The sequence below is a fragment of the Telmatherina bonti genome (assembly GCF_933228915.1).
Source record: "Telmatherina bonti genome assembly, chromosome: 7".
NCBI lineage: Eukaryota > Metazoa > Chordata > Actinopteri > Atheriniformes > Telmatherinidae > Telmatherina > Telmatherina bonti.
The window spans coordinates 25,526,288-25,544,759 of NC_136625.1; the positions used below are offsets into that span (position 1 = coordinate 25,526,288).

Sequence of the window (18,472 nt, forward strand, 5' to 3'; positions counted from 1 at the left end):
AGGTGTGGTGCAGTCTATCTAAAAGGAGATAATCATATGCTTCCAGAATAATTTCTGAATTAAAACCACAGCATTAAAAGAAAACTCATTTTCACCAAGAGATAAATTACTTTACTTTTATTGAAGAAAAAGAATCACATACAATCATACACAAAAATACATAGAAAACACAAGATTACACTTAGTAAAGAGGTAATCCAAATATTGTAAAGATAATCCAGGATAATCCCACATTTAAACTTCCTATAACATCACAGTTACAACAAAGGCAACACATCAGTCAGAGTTTCCCAAAGAAATGCAAAAAGTTAACATTTCTCAAAATTACCATTAAAAATGCATGGAATAAAGCTATAAGACTGTTAATACTTTATTGCAAAGCTGATACAAAATGTAGAGTTTAGAAAAGCTGCTGCTGCTGCATTTAAATGACTAAAATTTGACAACAGCAGCTCACAAAAACTGATCTTTGCTCTTTGTTCTTGAATATTATTTGTCTTCAATATTATACAAACTGCATCACAGCTCAACCTGAGCCCTCGTCCTCCCTCCAGCTCAGGGCTTTTGAGTTAGTGTAATGAGGCATGTGTAAACCCACACCTGAACCACAATTATTACTCAGTGCTGCCTGGGTCATAAAGAAACCCCCCAAAGTAAAAAAAAAAAAAAAAAGAAAAAGAAAAAAGAAGACATGCATATAATATTAAGAGGTACATTCTAGCATAGCAATGAGAATATCATTCCAAGTAGTGAGTATAGGACACTGAGCCTCAAAGGCAAAAAAGGCTTGGGATGGGGCAGATAATGAGGAAGGGGGCAGGGGTTCAGGGGCAGGTGGTGAATAAAGAGTAGTGGGGGAGGGCATAATCCACTGCTGAGTGCCCTTCCCCACTGAAAAGACCTGTCTGTTCCACTCGCAGTTAAAATAGAGATGGGAGCAATGAGTGGGGCAGGGGGCGGTCTAACAAGGGGATCATGACAAGAGGAGAAAGTTGGCATTTTAGTGTACAACACAAACTCTTGACAGTTCATAGTTTGCTTGTAATAGGCTTAATTGGAACTGAAACTAGCCTTTGTGTACAGACCTCCTTTATTATTAGTAAATTCTCAGTACACAGTTGCTGGGAGATACCGTTTTCTAACATGTCTGGCAAACTGAAAACAGAGGCAAGTACAGGAACGCCAAGCACACATTGCACTAATTTTCATGCTCCAAGCCAAAGCCAAGCTTACTCACAGTGAGACCTAATCATAGAATATAAATTCATGGACAAATACTCTGATAAACGCCCCTGAAAATTTTGTTTGTGAAACTGCCAGCAGCATCCACAGAGCCTGAGAAAATTGAAGAACTAAAACAGTTTGTTGTTGGTATTGGTGTGCAACGCTGTTCAGTATTTGGCATTGGGTTGGTATCATCTCTTATGTAGTGTTAAATATTTAATCAGTGCATCCGGATCAATCACGTACACCCATGTCATCCTATCTTACAGAATTTTCCCATTTACAAAATTTAGACTATATATCTTCCATTGTCATTGGTGCTTTAACGTCATCAGGAGTACTTAAAAGACATTTGTAGAGGAATATGTACATCAAATCACTGCCAATCATTTTAGTAATGAATGCAATGATAAAGTGGTAGATTCATGGGACCCTATGCACTTAGGAATTTAACCTTTAAATTCTTGCTCATATTACATCAGCCGATGATGGCAGAAACTGCATTTACAGAATAACTGACTAACAATTTACCGACTGCCTTCATCCATCACTTAAAATGAGACGGGCCACATCACATTTGTATACACAACAGAAATTATGGCAGTACCGCACAACTAATGAGCCATGAACGATCCCATGTTTAGTTCCACTAGATGGCAGTGGAGGATAGTCTCTAACATTTGACCAAAGCAGACAGTCCCCCTGCTGATGCAACTCCATTACAACAGTTCTAAAGTCTGCAGGCACACAGGTTAAAATGTGGAGTGTAAAAACAAAAGGGCAGTTTCAATATGAAAAAGGTAAAGAACAAAATGTGTTACAATAGAAATATATTTTGATAAATAAAAAAAAGTTTCACTTGTTGTACATTGTTACACACATAAAAACGCCGTTTTCTCTTGTTTGTCTTCATTTTGGTAATAGAGGTGTAGTGTACAAAGTGCATAGGTGCAAAAATGATTACAAACACTCAAGATATAGTAAAATTCCCCCATACATTAGACAATTCTTATGCAATTGAGCATCCTGCTAATATTTATGTTCTTCAGACAAAAACATTCATACAATCTTGACAGAAAAGTGTGCCCCCTTCCCTCAAACACTCCAAAGATGGTCACTTTCTTTCCTTTATGTTTTTGTTACATTAAACAACATTTATTATCCCCAAACATCCTGTTTTTCAATTCAAACTAATACTCCACTGTTGCCCTCTTGGCTTTAGTGTGGCAGAGGCACCATCACATCAACATAGTTGTTAGGAAAGTATCCCGTTTTTCCACGAAGTGTTCCTTCGTACCAGTTCTCGTCAATTTGACTAACCAAAGTGATGACGTCTCCCTCATGGAAGCCCAGCTCGCCGTCATTCTCTGGCTCAAAGTCATACAGGGCTTTGCAACATGGCTCAGCTGCAGAAACAGAAAATACAAGTATAGTCTCCATTTAATAAGGTTAGTATATGCTTTTTTTTTTTTTTTTTTTTAAAAAGTTTTCAAGACCCAAGGGTTCACTAGTATAATTCCCTGTGCAGTTTAGAAACAGACCACCAACCTAAGTCATGAAACCTGGAAATGTTTTATGTTATGATCCATAAGTTATCAGTGAAGCTCTGAAACTCCAGAATAAAATGAAAGAACTGATGTTCACCATTCCAGTGTCCCAGTTTTAAGACTTTTCCATGGACTATATTTGAGAAAACTAAATCACTTTGTGCCACATCATCATTTTTCTTGAGGTTCAGAAGTTAGTAAACAGGCTGTCAGATGTATACAATTCAACCGAATGATAACACCACAGACCCAGTAAAAATTAATTTAAAATCCCCAGTTGCTGACCAGTATAACTATGATGTGGTTTGTTGATGATTCTATACATCTGTAGCCTTAGTAATATAGCAATAAAACTTCAACCCCTTTATGTTCTAAATTGTTAAAGTGGAATAAAATGGACACCAAATTAACACCACTCAACAATATTAGTAAAATAACAATCACAAAAACATGCATTCAGCTCTCTGCCACACATGTGCAACAGACTGGGTGAAAACAGCATGAATTTATCCTCATGTAGGTGACATAATTTCTACCTATCCACTCACACTGTCTTCTCTTGAAGGAGGGTCTTTGGTGGGGAGGAGCTGGATATTGTGCTGCTGCTTAATGTTGTAGAAGGAGAGACATCTGTCAAAAGGATGGTCTGTACCTGTGCACATGGCTTTTTGGGACTAGATCTTTGCACATACACTGCCTGGTGAAATGTTAGCCATAATAGCTGATATTTTGCTTGACCACGTTTGCTTTGATCAATGAATGATCACTTTAATAATGTTCTGCAGTGGCGCTACGTTCATGCACAGTCTTTTTCAGTAAATCCCAAAGATTCTCAATAGGATTAGGGTTTTGACTCTGTAGTGGGCAATCCACATGTGAAAATGATGCTTCATACTTCCTTAGACTACTACGGGAGGAAAACAACCTATCTGGATGGAAAAAACTGATGAGTGTTCAGTTAGTCAGCTGACCTCATGACTTTTTGTCCAACTTGTATCTGTATTTTTTTTCATTATCAGTCTCCCGTTAATTGTTACTTGCATTAGTTACAATTAAATGTAAATGATGTCTTCCTGTAATGCTTTGTTCAGTGTACACAGGCACAGGCACACACACACACACACACACACACACACACACACACACACACACACACACACACACACACACACACACACACACACACACACACACACACACACACACACACTACACTTCACGTCATGTAACATGTACATAAGTAATTTTACCAGCTGAATAAGATGGTGGGCTTGAAGCAGCAGGTGCGTATCCTCCGTTGGAGTGTTCCACCTCTCCATAGTTGAATGTTGGGCTGGGTTTAGGTGTGAATTCACGTCTTGGACGAGACTGAGCATCATTTACCCTGCAAAGAATGGAAAATAAAAAAGAAACATTAATGGTCTCAACAAAAAACAAATATGAGCGAGTTAAATTAACGTTCTCCTATAAACCAAATGAACTATTTGCCTGCTTGCTCAAAAAGGTTCTAATCTAGACTGGTTTGTGGTAAAAGCGGTCTGCTTTCTATTCTGAACACTATATGTTTAGTACTGTCTGACAGTAAGTATAATTTTGGAAATAATTAAATAAATAAAATTAAAACAACAGAGATTAAAAATTTCATAGCAACATTTCTAGTGAGAATTTATGTTTATGATTTTTACACAAAAATTGCGACCAGTAGTGTCACTTGGAAACCATCTTCACTCTAGTGAACAACTGATCTCCTCCTGAAACAAGTTTTAATGTCCTCCTACGGTGGCCAACAAGTGCAAATGCACTTCATGTACACAAAAACACTTCGTTTAAAAAAATTTTTTAAAAAAAGCTGCATTTTCACTCTCACAATTGAAGTGCTCAGATGTTAAACTTTCTACTATGCTTACGTCAATCATTTAAACAGCTGAGCTTATTATAATACTGTACTAGATTAAGGCCAAAAGCAATATTTAAATAAATAAATAAAATGTACCTTGATGTAGTTCCTCTCCCTGCTCTAACATTAGTCAAACTTATAAAATCATTTTTTAAATTTATTTGAAAAGCTGGGCCATTAGTTCTGGTTTTGAAAACATATTTTCTGGTGCCATCTAGCTGCATGTTATACCAGTCAAAATACCAAAAATTTGCTAACTTAGACAAAACTAGTTTAGTTTGACAAACAATAAATATTTCCATTTAAACAAGGTACATAATTACTTTGTATGCGACAATTTTGTTGACCTTATATCATCAAAAGCCCAGCAAATGAAACTCATTTTGTAAATCCAGGATTATTAGACTATATAAAAATGATCTGGACTGATAAAAAGAAAAGATAGGAAAACATATAATACCTTATATGTACACATGACTTGTGTTCAGCACCAGCAGCTGATTTACATGTATTACTTTCAGACTGTGTGGCTGAATCATCTTGTTGATATGCCAGCACACAGCTTCAAAAAGCTAAACAAATGTCCTAAAAATGTAAAAGTGCTCACCTCTCTTTCAGTTTATCAGTGACCTCCTCCAGAATCTCAGCAGCCTGTTTGTGGTACTGCAGCAAGGACTCCACAAAGGAAGACAGCTGACTCACCTGCTCCACCTACATGTGCAGAAACGACTATTTTAGACTGAAATGAAACAAACAGCTCCCACTCCATAGTCAAGTCTTTAGCTGTTAACTACATTCACCTCTTAAACGCATTTGTTTATTACATCAGAAATCAAAATGGCTTCACTCAAATAGCTTTTGAGTCAGCATGAAAACAGTAAATACCACAGCAAACAGGTGTGACAAGCTTGACATAATGCAAGTCACTGTGGGGGAAAAAGAAAAAAAAAAAAAAAGGCATGTCAGATGACGCATACCAACCTTTAAAATGCCTCGCTGGCTGAACAACTGGGAACTGCCAGCAACATTCAAAACCATGTAATCTGACATACTAAGAATTCACTTTCAAATAAACAGATGAACAGGTATAATTAAGTTTGACAACCATAGCTCATACTTGTCAAGTTGTTTTTGGGACTTTTTTTTTTTTATTATTATTAAAAAAAGGGAAACATTTATGTGCTATATCAACATACAATTAGAAAATAGCTTTTTTGTCTACTGAGTAATGATTAGTAAATGCACCAATAAATAAATGCATTGAATTGTGGCTGAAATGTATAATCTAATTATTTGATTTAATCTATTACAAAAAAGTTCATTTAAAATTGTAGAAACAGAAGATTCGTGTAATAAGAAAAAAGAAAAAAAAAGTGACAGCGCAAAATAAAACAAAAGTGGCAAGAAAGGGATAATTTCAAAGTCAAACATATGAAAAAAACCGTACATTGCTTTCGCTGTAAGAAGGAGCTATTTTTCTACAATATCACAACTTCCATGTCTCAGCATCTCCACAGAAAGCACAAGGCACTTCAGGCACGAGCAGCGGACTTTTGAGTTGAAATGAAGATGAAGAAAAAAAAAAAAGGCAGCTTTGTTAAAAATCAAATGGCAGCAAGACTGTGTTGTAGTTTTTAGGTTTTTTAGGTTTTAGTCTAGAACATAATTCAGATATTTTAGAACAAGGTTATTTGAAGATAAATATAGGAAATAAAGACTCCCTTTAAAGAGAATTAAAATATGTATATATTTCAGGTACATGGAGCAAAAATGTTTTTTATTCAACTTCTTAAAATACTCCATGATTTAAATTACCAAATGTTTATATTTCTTTTGCACACCGTAGTTTTATCAATTAAAGAAAAAAAAAATTGAAAAATAAATTCTTTGTATACATTTTGTTTACTTATAGAGTCAGATGCAATAAAATTTACTGCAGTATAAATATATGTATTCTTTCTTTCCTTTATACAGTTACTGCTCTGTTATACAGTTACTGCATTTCAGTCACAAGATCTTCAAAAGAAAGGGATAAAGTTAATTAAATTAATTAATTAATCAATCAGTTGCAGTGACAGATTAATCGATTATTAAAATAATAAATAGCTGCAGCGCTATACTGAATGCATTTATTCTCTTGCTCCCCCTCTTTTTTGCCTCAAATGGTAGTTTGTCTGGTATGGCGTATTGGGACTGAAACTACAGACTGATTTGTTGACTCCAGCAGCACCTGCTTTCATACCTGTCAATACAAGTACTTCAAGTTTGTGGTCAAGCTGTCACACAAATTTTCTGTTCTACATTACCTGTCAAATATTTGGACACACCTACCAATTAAAATTGAAGGACTATGTGTGCCCAACCTTAAGAGTGGTACTGCATGTTGCGCTACTTATATCACAATACTTTACAAAAGACACAATATCTTTACAATGAAAACTGTTGGTTTTTATATTGACTAGTATGTGAAGAAACTTGAGAAAATACTTGGATAAACTCACATCGGTTTCTAGCAGGTTATACATGGATCTCTCAGCCAGTTCTTTGGACTCATGGAACTTGTCCAAGGCCTGCCTGAGCTCCTCATCTGGGATTTTACCCTGACGTTTCTTTTTATAGTCATAATCAAGACGGCGGCCCTCTAACTTCTTCAGGTGGTACTGGGGATGGAAAGATAAATGGGAGGTCAGAACACACAACAACAAATAAGTCATTTTAATTTCTTCATATGGCGAAATGTAATTTCTTCATATGGCAAAATGTTTGTTGCTGTAAATGTGACTAAGTTATATGTATGCATCGAGACTGCAGAGCTGATTGGTCAGTCCCAAGATTAAATGTGCAGACACACATCTCTTGGATTATACCTGAATGTCTTTGATGTCCTTTTCAGCAACTGCCTGTAGTGGGTCAATAACATTTTGCTTTACATCGATATCCAGAGAGTCCTTGACCTCAGCCATCCTCTTCATTGCTTCACCAACATCTACTAGAGCCCCACCTGAAGAGCACCCAAAAATGGTAGCAATGAAAGTTTGGTTTTACAAAAAAAGAAAAAAGTTGTCAAACAAAATTATCGTCAATAAACCTGTGCTTTTGATTTCTGTACGTATATAAAACAATCACTCAGAGAAAAGGATTTCACACAAGAAGCTTACAGAGGAAGACTGGGCATTTCAATAGAGACCATTAGTTTGCCCAAAAAAGTTATTAGATTTGATATTACTAATTTAAAAAAATGTGACCAAGGCAGCATCTCACCAGCTTGTTCATGCACAAAAGTTATAGCATGGAAAAAGGGGAAAAGTTTTTGTGTGTAGGTTGCATAGTGAGTGCAAAGCGACAAACACACACTACCAGGACTTTACAGAGAGAACTGATTGTCTAAGCAGGATCAGCCTATTTTAGTTCAAACTATATTGTTTTACTTTTTGTCATGTACAAGATCAAATTGGATGAAAATTGACACGTTTATACCCAGCTTGGTCTCATTTCACAGTATTTATTTTCTTCCTAAAAATTACAATAATTGCTTTTAGGAAATGTGTATTTTGCAGTAAAGCCAAATATTTAACTGTGTTTTTATCATCAAAATTTCCTAGTATACACCACAGTTTATATCCTGTATCTCATCCGCCAACACTTACCAAAGTTAGTGTCCTCGCCCATTTCCCGTCCATATTTAGTCATACACTCCCCCAGCAGGCCCTCAGGTTGAGGGTATCCTGGACTGTTCACCTGCCCACGGATTTTGGACACAGTGTTGAGCATTGTTAGCTTAGCTCTTGTGGCTGGGTTGGGCTGGAGGTACTCTGATGTTTTACCAATCACTTCCAGTACTGCTTTGCTGGTAACATCTGCTTTCTGTAGAACATGACGAGACAAGCATTGAGAGTCACCAAGAAAATGACACCAAAAATCTGGAGGGTGGGGTGGGCAATTTTCATTTTACAATTTAACTATTATTTATAGTTTTACATTCATATTTTTAAAAATACAAATACCCTTTCAAGTTCCTTGAAGTCTTCATCCAGTTTGGTTCCCTCTGCACCTCCAACTTTCTCACTTACCATCTGTGATCAAGAAAATAGAAATGCGTTTGACTTAACTTGGTAAGCCTAATGGTCCTCATAATAAATAAATAATTACGAATACGAAAGGTAGTTAATGTTAATGTGAAAATTCTGAATTCAACAAACTTACTCTTCATATTCCAAATAAAAGTTTTAATTGGCTGAAATAGCTTTGCTTTTTGTTAGCAGTTGCCATGGTTACCCAGGTATCAGAGCCCCATTAATGGTGGATTTTTATTGTGGTTCCCAACTCTGGAAGTTGACTGAACTAATTCAAAGGAGCCATGCTTGCACCTAAAACTTAGAGCTGCTCAGGTTGAAAGAAGTTAACCCAGAGATTATCATTTAGATTTAGGATTAGTGGAACAGGCTCCAGTAGCTCTTTTCAGTGGTTTTGAGTAATCTCTTAAAACCACAGTATTCAGTATCTCCCTTACAATGTGACTCTCACAAGCCCTGTGTCACTGTGATAAAAATCCCACAGACGGGTAGGGCTTCCCCTCTGATCAATAGTTGTACACTGTGTTGTGTGTTGGTTGAAATAAAAACCAGCACACATAACACATCCGGTTCAGCGAAGAATGACAAAGATGAGAATTGTTGAAACTGGAATAAGCAGTAAAAAGTGGAATATGGTGGAATTTGCTTTTATGTGTTTGTTATCTATTATAGTCACTAACTTTGAGTTTTTCATTGTGCCTGTATAAGATGAAGCAGAAAAGCTGGATGAGAGTTGAATTTGTTTTGAGAACTGCAGCCACCCGTCTGTGTGAGTCACGTGCACGGACTTGGATCAAGTTCAGTTGAGGCTTAGTTACCAAAAAATAAATAAATCCAATGCTAAGCAGCTCTCGAAAAAACTGGAAGAGCTACATCCGTTTCTGGTGAATGATCAGTGAGAATATACTAGTTGATAAACATGTCCAGAAAGCAAAACAGATTCCATTAAACTCCCACTATGTGTTTGGGCTGCACTTGGACACTGTCCCAGAGAAGACTTTTAGAAAATAAATATTAATCAACATGGTTGACAAAACTACGAATATGAGAGAGGCTGAAATGTTTTTCTCTACTTTACATTTCCTCCTTCAAATGAGGACAGTTTCCTAAACCTCATCATCAACCACAATAACTAAAGAAAATAATTAAAAGAAATAAAAATAATATGGCTGGGACGATATGCTTTTCTCACGATTTGATTTTTAAGGATTTTTTTTGGGTGCTAATTTGATTTAAATTGTCATTCCTAAGTATTTTCGACCACTTGAAAAAGTTGCATAAGGACCAATTTTACAGACTATATCATGAGCCAGATTTACCAAATAATAATACTAAAAATAATAAAAAAATAAAAATAATATTTCTTCAGCAGCAATAAATTTGAACCAGCTGTTTGAACCTATGCTCTTTTTTCCAAAAGCTTGAACTGCATATAAAAGTGCTGGTTTGAGGGCCTGTTGGTTTAGGGTTCCCCAGTCCTGGTCCTGGAGGACCGGTGTCCTGCAAGTTTTCCCAAGTGTCCCAGCTGCAACACACCTGATTCAAATCAATGTATATTTAGTAGACATGTACAGAACTTGTCTGAGTCCAATTGTTCCTGCTGGAACACTTGGAAAACCTGCAGGACACCGATCCTCGAGGACCAGGGTTGTGGATCTCAGTGTTGGCTTGCTGCTACATTTGGCTAATAGCTCTGCATTTACCTCAGGATGGCGTCTTGCTAGGTGAGCAGAAACATTAATCGTGATACCGCAGTATGTGACATGTGCATTACAGAGTTTACAAATAGCTTTCGACATGTCCAGCTCTGTTTTTTTCCTTCAAAGCAAAAATCCAAAATGTGTCCCAACTTTTGACTTAAAATGTGATGGTGGAGCATTTTTGCAGGTTGTCCCCCATTCCCTGTCTTCTGTTTAAGTGTTTTCCAAAACAGATATAATGTCACACTAGACAGTCAAAGAAAAACATTTCACCCTCTGGTGGAAAAATGCCGTAACTCCTTCTCCATCTGGCATATGAACATTCAAAATTGAAAAAAGAAAAGGTTTTTGACCCCCCAAAAAAAATCAATTTAAAAATTGTAAAACAAAAAATGCAGATTTTTATGTGAAACGATTTTTCCCCCATCCCTATTGTCTATGTGTAATAATAAAAAGACAACCACTAAAATGCATTAAAATAAACTGTTGAAAAGTTAAAAACTGGGGTGCACCTAAAATTTTTGCTGGCGCACACAAACTAAAAACTTTGATTGCATGAGTTTAACCTGCGCTTAAAGTTATTCTGGAGCCATGCGTATAAATAGCCATAGTTTTTTTTTCACTAGTTGTGTTTTTACAATTCACTTTAAAGCGCTAGTCAAGCCTACATTAATTGTGTAAAACATGGAGGCAGTTAATGGAAATTGTTTAAAATTTTACCATTGTATATGTTTAATTGTACTCATCTTTAGGTGCTGTTAAAAACAATTACCAACGTATTAGAAGATTTTTATTTAATTAATTTGACCAGAGCTGGATCTCAGAATGAATACAAACAATGAAAACTGCAGAACAATTCAGAAACTTAAGTTAATAATGTTCCAGAAATGTAATCTACTCAGATATTTGTTTTGTTCAGGGATGTCACAATTTCTTAATTCTAAAAAAAAAATCCTAGTATTTAATACTATTAAATACTGTATAAATACTATTAAATACTGTATAAATACTATTATTAATCCTAAAGATCCCTTAATATTGTCATTGTCCGAATAAGACAGATCCATTCAACTGCAGACTGAAAAACGAGGTTATACCACATCTGCATGTTGCCTCTTCTGTTGCTTTGTTGTGGTTCCGTGTTGGTTACAGAAAGGTGTGTTAAGAGTGGAAACACTACAACAAAGGAAGAGATTTTTACTCCAAACAAATAGGTATGGTCATCTGTTTGTTTTGTTTTGTTATAGAAGAAGCAAAAGACCAAAGTGTCATTGTGGAGGATAACTATTCTGCAAGAGAAAAGCTGGAAGTAAAGGCTATTTAGGTGTTTTTCATCTGTTTTTAAATTCTCTACTCAGGATGAAAAATAATGTTAAAAAAATATTTTTTGAATGTAGTTTACAGAGAGAAGCCCTGTAGACTTTAAAAAAAATTTTTTTTTTTTTAAAGAAACTCCCATTTCATATGTGGGATTTATTAATTCTTTACTCTATTCTATTCTATTCTATAGTCATTTAGCAGACGCTTCACATAGCAGAGAAGATGTGGCTTTAATTAGACTTCTTGGTTACTTCACTTTCATATGTTGTTTTGTTATGTTGGCATTAGGGATGGGAAATCGAATTGAAAAAAACGAATATTGGGATTTTTTGCTTCACAATTTTAAAAACGATTGTTAAAAAAAGATATCTATATTTTTTCCAAATAAATACATATAATAAATTTTTTGTCATTTTTATTGTTTTAATTTATATTTTTACTTGTCTTATTGGGCATTATAGCAGCAGAATGATGATCTGGCTACTATGTCGTTTTTTCCTAATTGAAATGAAGAAAAATAATGGGCAAAAAAGTTTTGTACATTATTTCTTTGTTTTTAGTCTACAAAATAAGCAATATCGAAGAATCATGAGAATCACAATTTAAATAGAATCGGCACCCAAAAAAATCTGAATCAATTAGGGACATAAGTGTATCGTCAAAGCCCTAGTTGGTGTCAAAGGACAGAAGTAAATGAAACTTAAAGACTTAAGGCTTGTTCATGTGAATTTAAACACTTCTTGTATATATAATTATAATAGAGAATAACTGTAAGAATTATAGAATCATGATCCTTCTTTGACTAAATCTTTGTGAGATCCCTAGGATCATATTACTCAAATTTTACATGTTATTCACAGCGCTACTCACAAGCTTCAGTGAGTAGCACTGATAACAGTATCCTCAGTATCTATACAATTCTGCAACCAACCATCTTTACTCAGTGCTGCTGAAAGACTTGCACTTGGAGAGGAAACGGCCTGTCTTTACAGATGAGACAATAATGATGGGACAAGTAATTCTTCAATTATTTGTGTTTGACGCTCTATAATTGCTTGTACTGATGCTGCATTACTCTTCTCATCAGCACCTACTCTCCTCCAAGTTTTAACATTATTCTACCACCATTTTGTTTTATTTTTTAATTTTTTTTTAAAAAGTGTTATCTTTGTTCCATCCATCCATTTTCTGCCGCTTATCCGGGGTCTCCATTATAGCAGAAATCTATTAAATTCTGCCAGCTAAACTCCTTTGGGCTTAAAACCTCAGTTCCAGATATTTTTTTCCTTTTTCCCTTTAGCTCAGCACACACACTATAGTCTCATGCACAACAACCACATCCATGGATAATTTCACTCAACACAGATGTTAGTTTAATCTTCCTTTAACTTGCTCTTTCACTCTCTTGCTGGCAGGCTTAGAGAGTGAGAGTTAGGTTTCAAGAATAAATTAAACTTGACTGTAAATTTGTGAAATGTAGCTTTCCAAACGCTGATGACTATGAGGAAACGCGGCATTCAGTTCTTAGACTGAAGGTTCAGAAACATGGTTTTGTCCTGCACAGCTCGATAAACCCTTTTAATTTATGTAGTGCACTGATTTCGCCAGGTTCTGCAGTATGGATCATGAAGTGGCTCAAAACCCTTCAACCACTGAAAACTTAGTTACAGCTGCAATCAAATAAACTCTTTGCTTTTAATACACAAGCGTCTTTTGTGTGTTTGCAGATCATGTGAACTCTAGCATATAATAATCTGCTAAACATCTTCTCACAGCAGTAACTTAAAAAAGACACTCAGATCAGACAGATTCCTGCCATAAACAGCATTCCAGATCATTTCTGCAGGGGAAAGATTTAGTCTCTGACAACTGATAACTCCCAATGTGTCTTCTTTTACACATTTCTTTCTGGGAATGATCATTTACCAAGGAAGGTTTACACGATACAACACATTCTAAATCAATACTGATTCCAAGGAAGATATTTTATGCTGTTTTTAATATTATAGTCAAAATGATACAATATTGAAGTCATAAACTAAGTGGTATAAAATAACTGACCTCACTGAAAACACTGGAGCATCAGTGCAACACTGTCAGTCATAATGACATATTTTAGCAGCACTGAGCACCTCAATGCCTTACCATACACATAACTGTGGCGTTTGTGTTTCTGGTGTAAGAAATATGAAGATACTGTACAGACACTGTACAACACAAAATGAGTGCTGACTTAACTTTATGTGAAAGCAGAAAAGATAGTATTACCTACATGAACAGATTATGTTTGTGGAATGACAACTGGTTTCTGAATAAAGCACACATTTTTTTTATAAGCAAAGCAAACAAAACAAAATATAGAAGTATTTAGGCTACATGTTCAGCTTCCCCCAGTCTCAAATTTCAGTTCTGCTTTAGCACTAAACATTGTACTATTCATTTCAATAGTAAATTAGCAAAGATTAGCCATTCATCGCCTTGGCACAGTACGATACTTGAAAGAAGCTACAAACAGTTGTCACAAATGAGATGGTTATTTGGGAATTTTAATCTTGTTTCTACAGTGAGCAGTGCAAAGCTAGTTAGTAGACAAACAATAAGGAAGAACAATAAAGTTTTTGCTTTACAATTAGGGCTGGGCGATATGACTATATATATCGTCTGGAAAATAGATAATGTATATTGTTTCGTATGAGGCTCTATCGTTTATGCCACGATAAGGTGCTTCACTACAGTATTTTACGTCAAGATGCGCCTTACAGCATGCATGCTGCAATTTATAAACAAACATGGCGAAAGACGGAAACAGGCGTGTTTCAGAGCAGGGTAATTCACTAAAAGATGACTAGCCTACCAAAACTGATGAGCTTGTTCATAAAAGAAGCGAAATTTCTGTCATATGGATGCGGATTGGATTTAAAAAGACTGACATGGAATCGACAAGACTAGCTCGCAGTCCCAACGACGGACTCTGACACATCTACTGGTATTTCATTTTATCACCTGCGCAAAAATCAGGATTAAGAATACAGAATAAAGAATAGAGTCAATGAGCAAAAGCAGCAAAAGCAGCGTCAAGTGGTGCCGAAAGCGCTCATAATAAACTCCGGACGCAAACGCTGCAACTGGCTTTTACCCGTGAAACGTCATACAGCCATAGTTCCCCCAGTTGGAAGGAGATCACTGTTGTCAAGCACATCTGACACATAACTGATTACTGACACAAAATTACACTAACAATTTTATATTGTTATGTATATCGTTATGGGGATATAAAATGAGCTGTATCGTGATATGAGATTTTGGTCATATCGCCCAGCCCAATATACAATGTAACTTCATTAATCCAATATTTATTCAGGTAAATCTTGCTGACATAAAGAGTGCACTTCACAACAAGAAGTTGTTGTTAAGTGCTCATTATTTTTTTTCTCCAATTTAAACATTAAAATTTTAATCAAAATTAAATCTACAAAACTATAAAAGTACACAATTTTGTGAAAAAAAACACACCAAGGAACATTGTCTGTTTAAAATTTCACAATGTACAAACAATCTATTTAATCATTATTTAAATGAGGTCTGCTTTTAAAATAGTTTGACCCCAGCCAGTTTGGCAACTCTTAAACCACTAATTATCCCCCTCCAAGCAATGTTAGCCTCTTTCAAAATACGTCTGACAAGCTCATAACATTCTTTGGAAAGACATGTTCTAAGAGACCAATATTCAGCTCATATCCAGTATGTTGGAGATCTACAGTATAACTCAACATTAAGTACAACAGAATGAAAAGTTAGACGGTAACAATGTTATCTGGTAAAGCAGTCAACGTGCCCAGCTAACATTTTTCAAGAACTAATATGGAGTTTGTGTTCTGATCGGTCCTGATACAAATGTACTGCCAAAGTACTGACTAACCATATATCTACTTGATAAACCTTTCTTATAGTAGATATTTGCCAAGATTATGTTACCCATAGTTGAATACACGCTTCCTAAGCATGAAGTCATAACATTATTTAAGTGTTTAAACGGAAAGCAAACAACTGTTGCAATGACACTGTCATCAAAACACAAGCCACCAGTTTTGCAGGTCACAACTTGTTGAGCTTCATATTTGTAATGACAGGTAAAGCATTCGCAGCCTCAAGACCCTTAAGTTCACTTTAATTCCTAGTAGCATTAAAATTCACAACTACAAGATCCTTGTTTTCAGTGAATCCACAACCAGCCACTTGCCAAAATGTTCTTTCTGAATATTGTGCATGATGACACAATCCACTAAATCTGTCATGAGTCGTTTCAGGTTTGCATACAAACAATGCCATCCTTTAACAATGAGACGTTTGGCCATGGAAACGATATCATTATGGTCTTTAAAAAAAAAAAAAAAACCAAACAAACAAATTGAAAAATCACAAGTGCTATTATTTTGCAGGGGTCTAATTTAAATGTAGTATTATTAAGGTCACGTTGAATTTTATGAACTAAGTATTTCATATTTATTCAGAGAAAATGTAGGTTAGAAAATAAAACTCGAGTTAAAGTAACACCCTGCTGAACCTTAAACTGAATTAAACTCCACACAATAAAAACCTCAAACTGACGGTGGTTTTAATTAAGCATTTTGATGCCAATTAACTGAAAATGAAGTGAGGTTACGTGGATGTATTAAAAATTGACTGTAAAGTTGTAAAATGTAGCTTTTTAAACGCCGACGACATTGAAGGAGAGCAGCATACAGAGTTTTAGACTGAGGGTTTAGAAACATGGTGCTGTTCTGCTAATTAAGTCAAATTTCAGATTAGCATACACTAATTCAACGAATTACATGGACAATATTTGTGAGTGACAATACAATTTAAAAGTAATTTAAGTTTTAAATTGCAGCACCGACTATTCATAAGGACTAAGTTAAACTCTCTAACATAATTTAAAAGGTTTTCGCTTGCCTTTCTGTTTGCATTTTCCACTTTGATTATTTAACCTGCTAGCTCGAAGCTACAGCGATAAAAGGAGCGCAAATGCTAACAAGCTATCTGAGCCAAATGCTAATATTTAAGAAAAAAAGGCGTTTGTTTACCTGACTTGCTTTGTAAAACTGCTTCTTAAATCCTGCGACCGACATCTTGCTCCGATTGTGTTTTAACTCGGTTCTCCACCGGGAAAGACTGTAGAAAATAACTCTTTGGAAATCACAACACAGGGAACAGCCGAGAAACACGTCCCGAAACTTTGGATGTGAAACTTGCTAAGCAACAACAATTTCCTGGCTTGAATAAGTAGGAGGATCCATCCTGGTGGATGAAGTGGGTCTAACAAAACACACGTACACTATATCACCAGCTTGCATATCTATACAATAGGACTGCTATAACTCTAATATATATATATATATATATATATATATATATATATATATATATATATATATATATATATATATATATATAAATATATATATAAATATATATACATACACATATATACATATATGTATGTATAAATATACATATATATATATATATATATATATATATATATATATATATATATATATATATATATATATATATATATATATATATATATATATATATAAACACACGAAATGTTGTTTACCATTTTGCATAAAATATTACCTGATCGTGAACTTATGGCAGCAATACGTCAATAAAAAAAAAACACAAGAAACAAAAAAAAACAAAAAAAAAAACAAGTTGGAACAGGGTTATGTCCATTGTTTCTTTTAATAACAACTGTGTAAACATCTGGGAAGTAAATGGAGCAGTTGCTAGGATTTCAGGAGAAAAAGGTTTTTCCATTCTTTTCTGAAGCTGCTCACCAGTCCCAGTGCTTCCATTCTTTTCTGAAGCTGCTCACCAGTCCCAGTGCTTCATTGCTGGATTTTCTTTCTTCTTTTTTTTTTTTTTTTTTGTTTCATGATACATCAAATGAATCCTATTTGTGAAAGCTCTGGACTGTTTGCAGGCCAGCAGCTGGACTCTTTTCCTGTGAAACCAAGCTGTTGGAGTAGTTGCAGTATGTAGTTAAGCACTGTCTTGCTGAAATATGCAAGGCCTTCTTGGAAAGAGATATTGTCTGGATAGGAGCAGATGTTCATATAACCCTTTATGTACTTTTCAGCATTGATGGATAAGCTGCCATAACTTCAGTGATCCGAATCAGGTTTTATTTGCTAAGTGTGTCCACACATACAAGGATTCTGACTTGACTGGCTTTTAATCTCTCTTATGTTCTATGTCAGGGGTGGGCAAGTCTGGTCCTTGATGGCCGTGGTCAGTGCTGTAAGTGTTCAGACTTAAGTAGCAGAGTAGTGGAGAGCTTTATAATAAACTCTGCACAAGTCTTCTTGTGCCAGCCATCAAATTCAAAATGAGCTAATGTTTTCCATAAATGGTCAAAGATGAAAAGATACATTTACTGTACAACCACTTCCTTACTCAGTCCTTCTGCAGGTTATGGCTGTCTCCGTCTTCTGTCTTCATGTAATCACATCCTTACTTCTTGACATTGAGATCAGGGCTTTGCAATTGCAAAACAATCTTTAATAGGAATTCTGGTTACTTCAGGGTCTGAAAATAACCATGATGCCTACCGGGTCCACTGACACACTGCAGAACACATTTCCAACCAATGATGTTGGCACTGTGCATAAGGGGTTGGAAAACTTTGCACAATTATATTAA

General features: G+C 35.4%; 1 protein-coding gene across 2 annotated transcripts; it reads right to left on the reverse strand.

Moving 5' to 3' along the window:
* Positions 1-233: 233 nt before the first annotated feature.
* On the reverse strand, positions 234-16,995 carry LOC306757948 (endophilin-A2-like). 2 transcript variants are annotated; one of them, XM_079243139.1, is made up of 9 exons: positions 16,846-16,995; positions 8,673-8,741; positions 8,316-8,532; positions 7,536-7,669; positions 7,170-7,328; positions 5,276-5,379; positions 4,022-4,155; positions 3,320-3,376; positions 234-2,630 (listed from the first exon to the last, which is right to left on the reverse strand). In XM_079243139.1, the coding sequence occupies exons 1-9, from the start codon at positions 16,888-16,890 to the stop codon at positions 2,443-2,445; spliced, it is 1,107 nt and encodes a 368-aa protein (XP_079099265.1). In that variant the 5' UTR covers positions 16,891-16,995; the 3' UTR covers positions 234-2,442. The 2 variants fall into 2 exon arrangements, with proteins under 2 accessions (XP_079099265.1, XP_079099266.1); XM_079243140.1 differs by lacking the exon at positions 3,320-3,376.
* Positions 16,996-18,472: the final 1,477 nt, after the last annotated feature.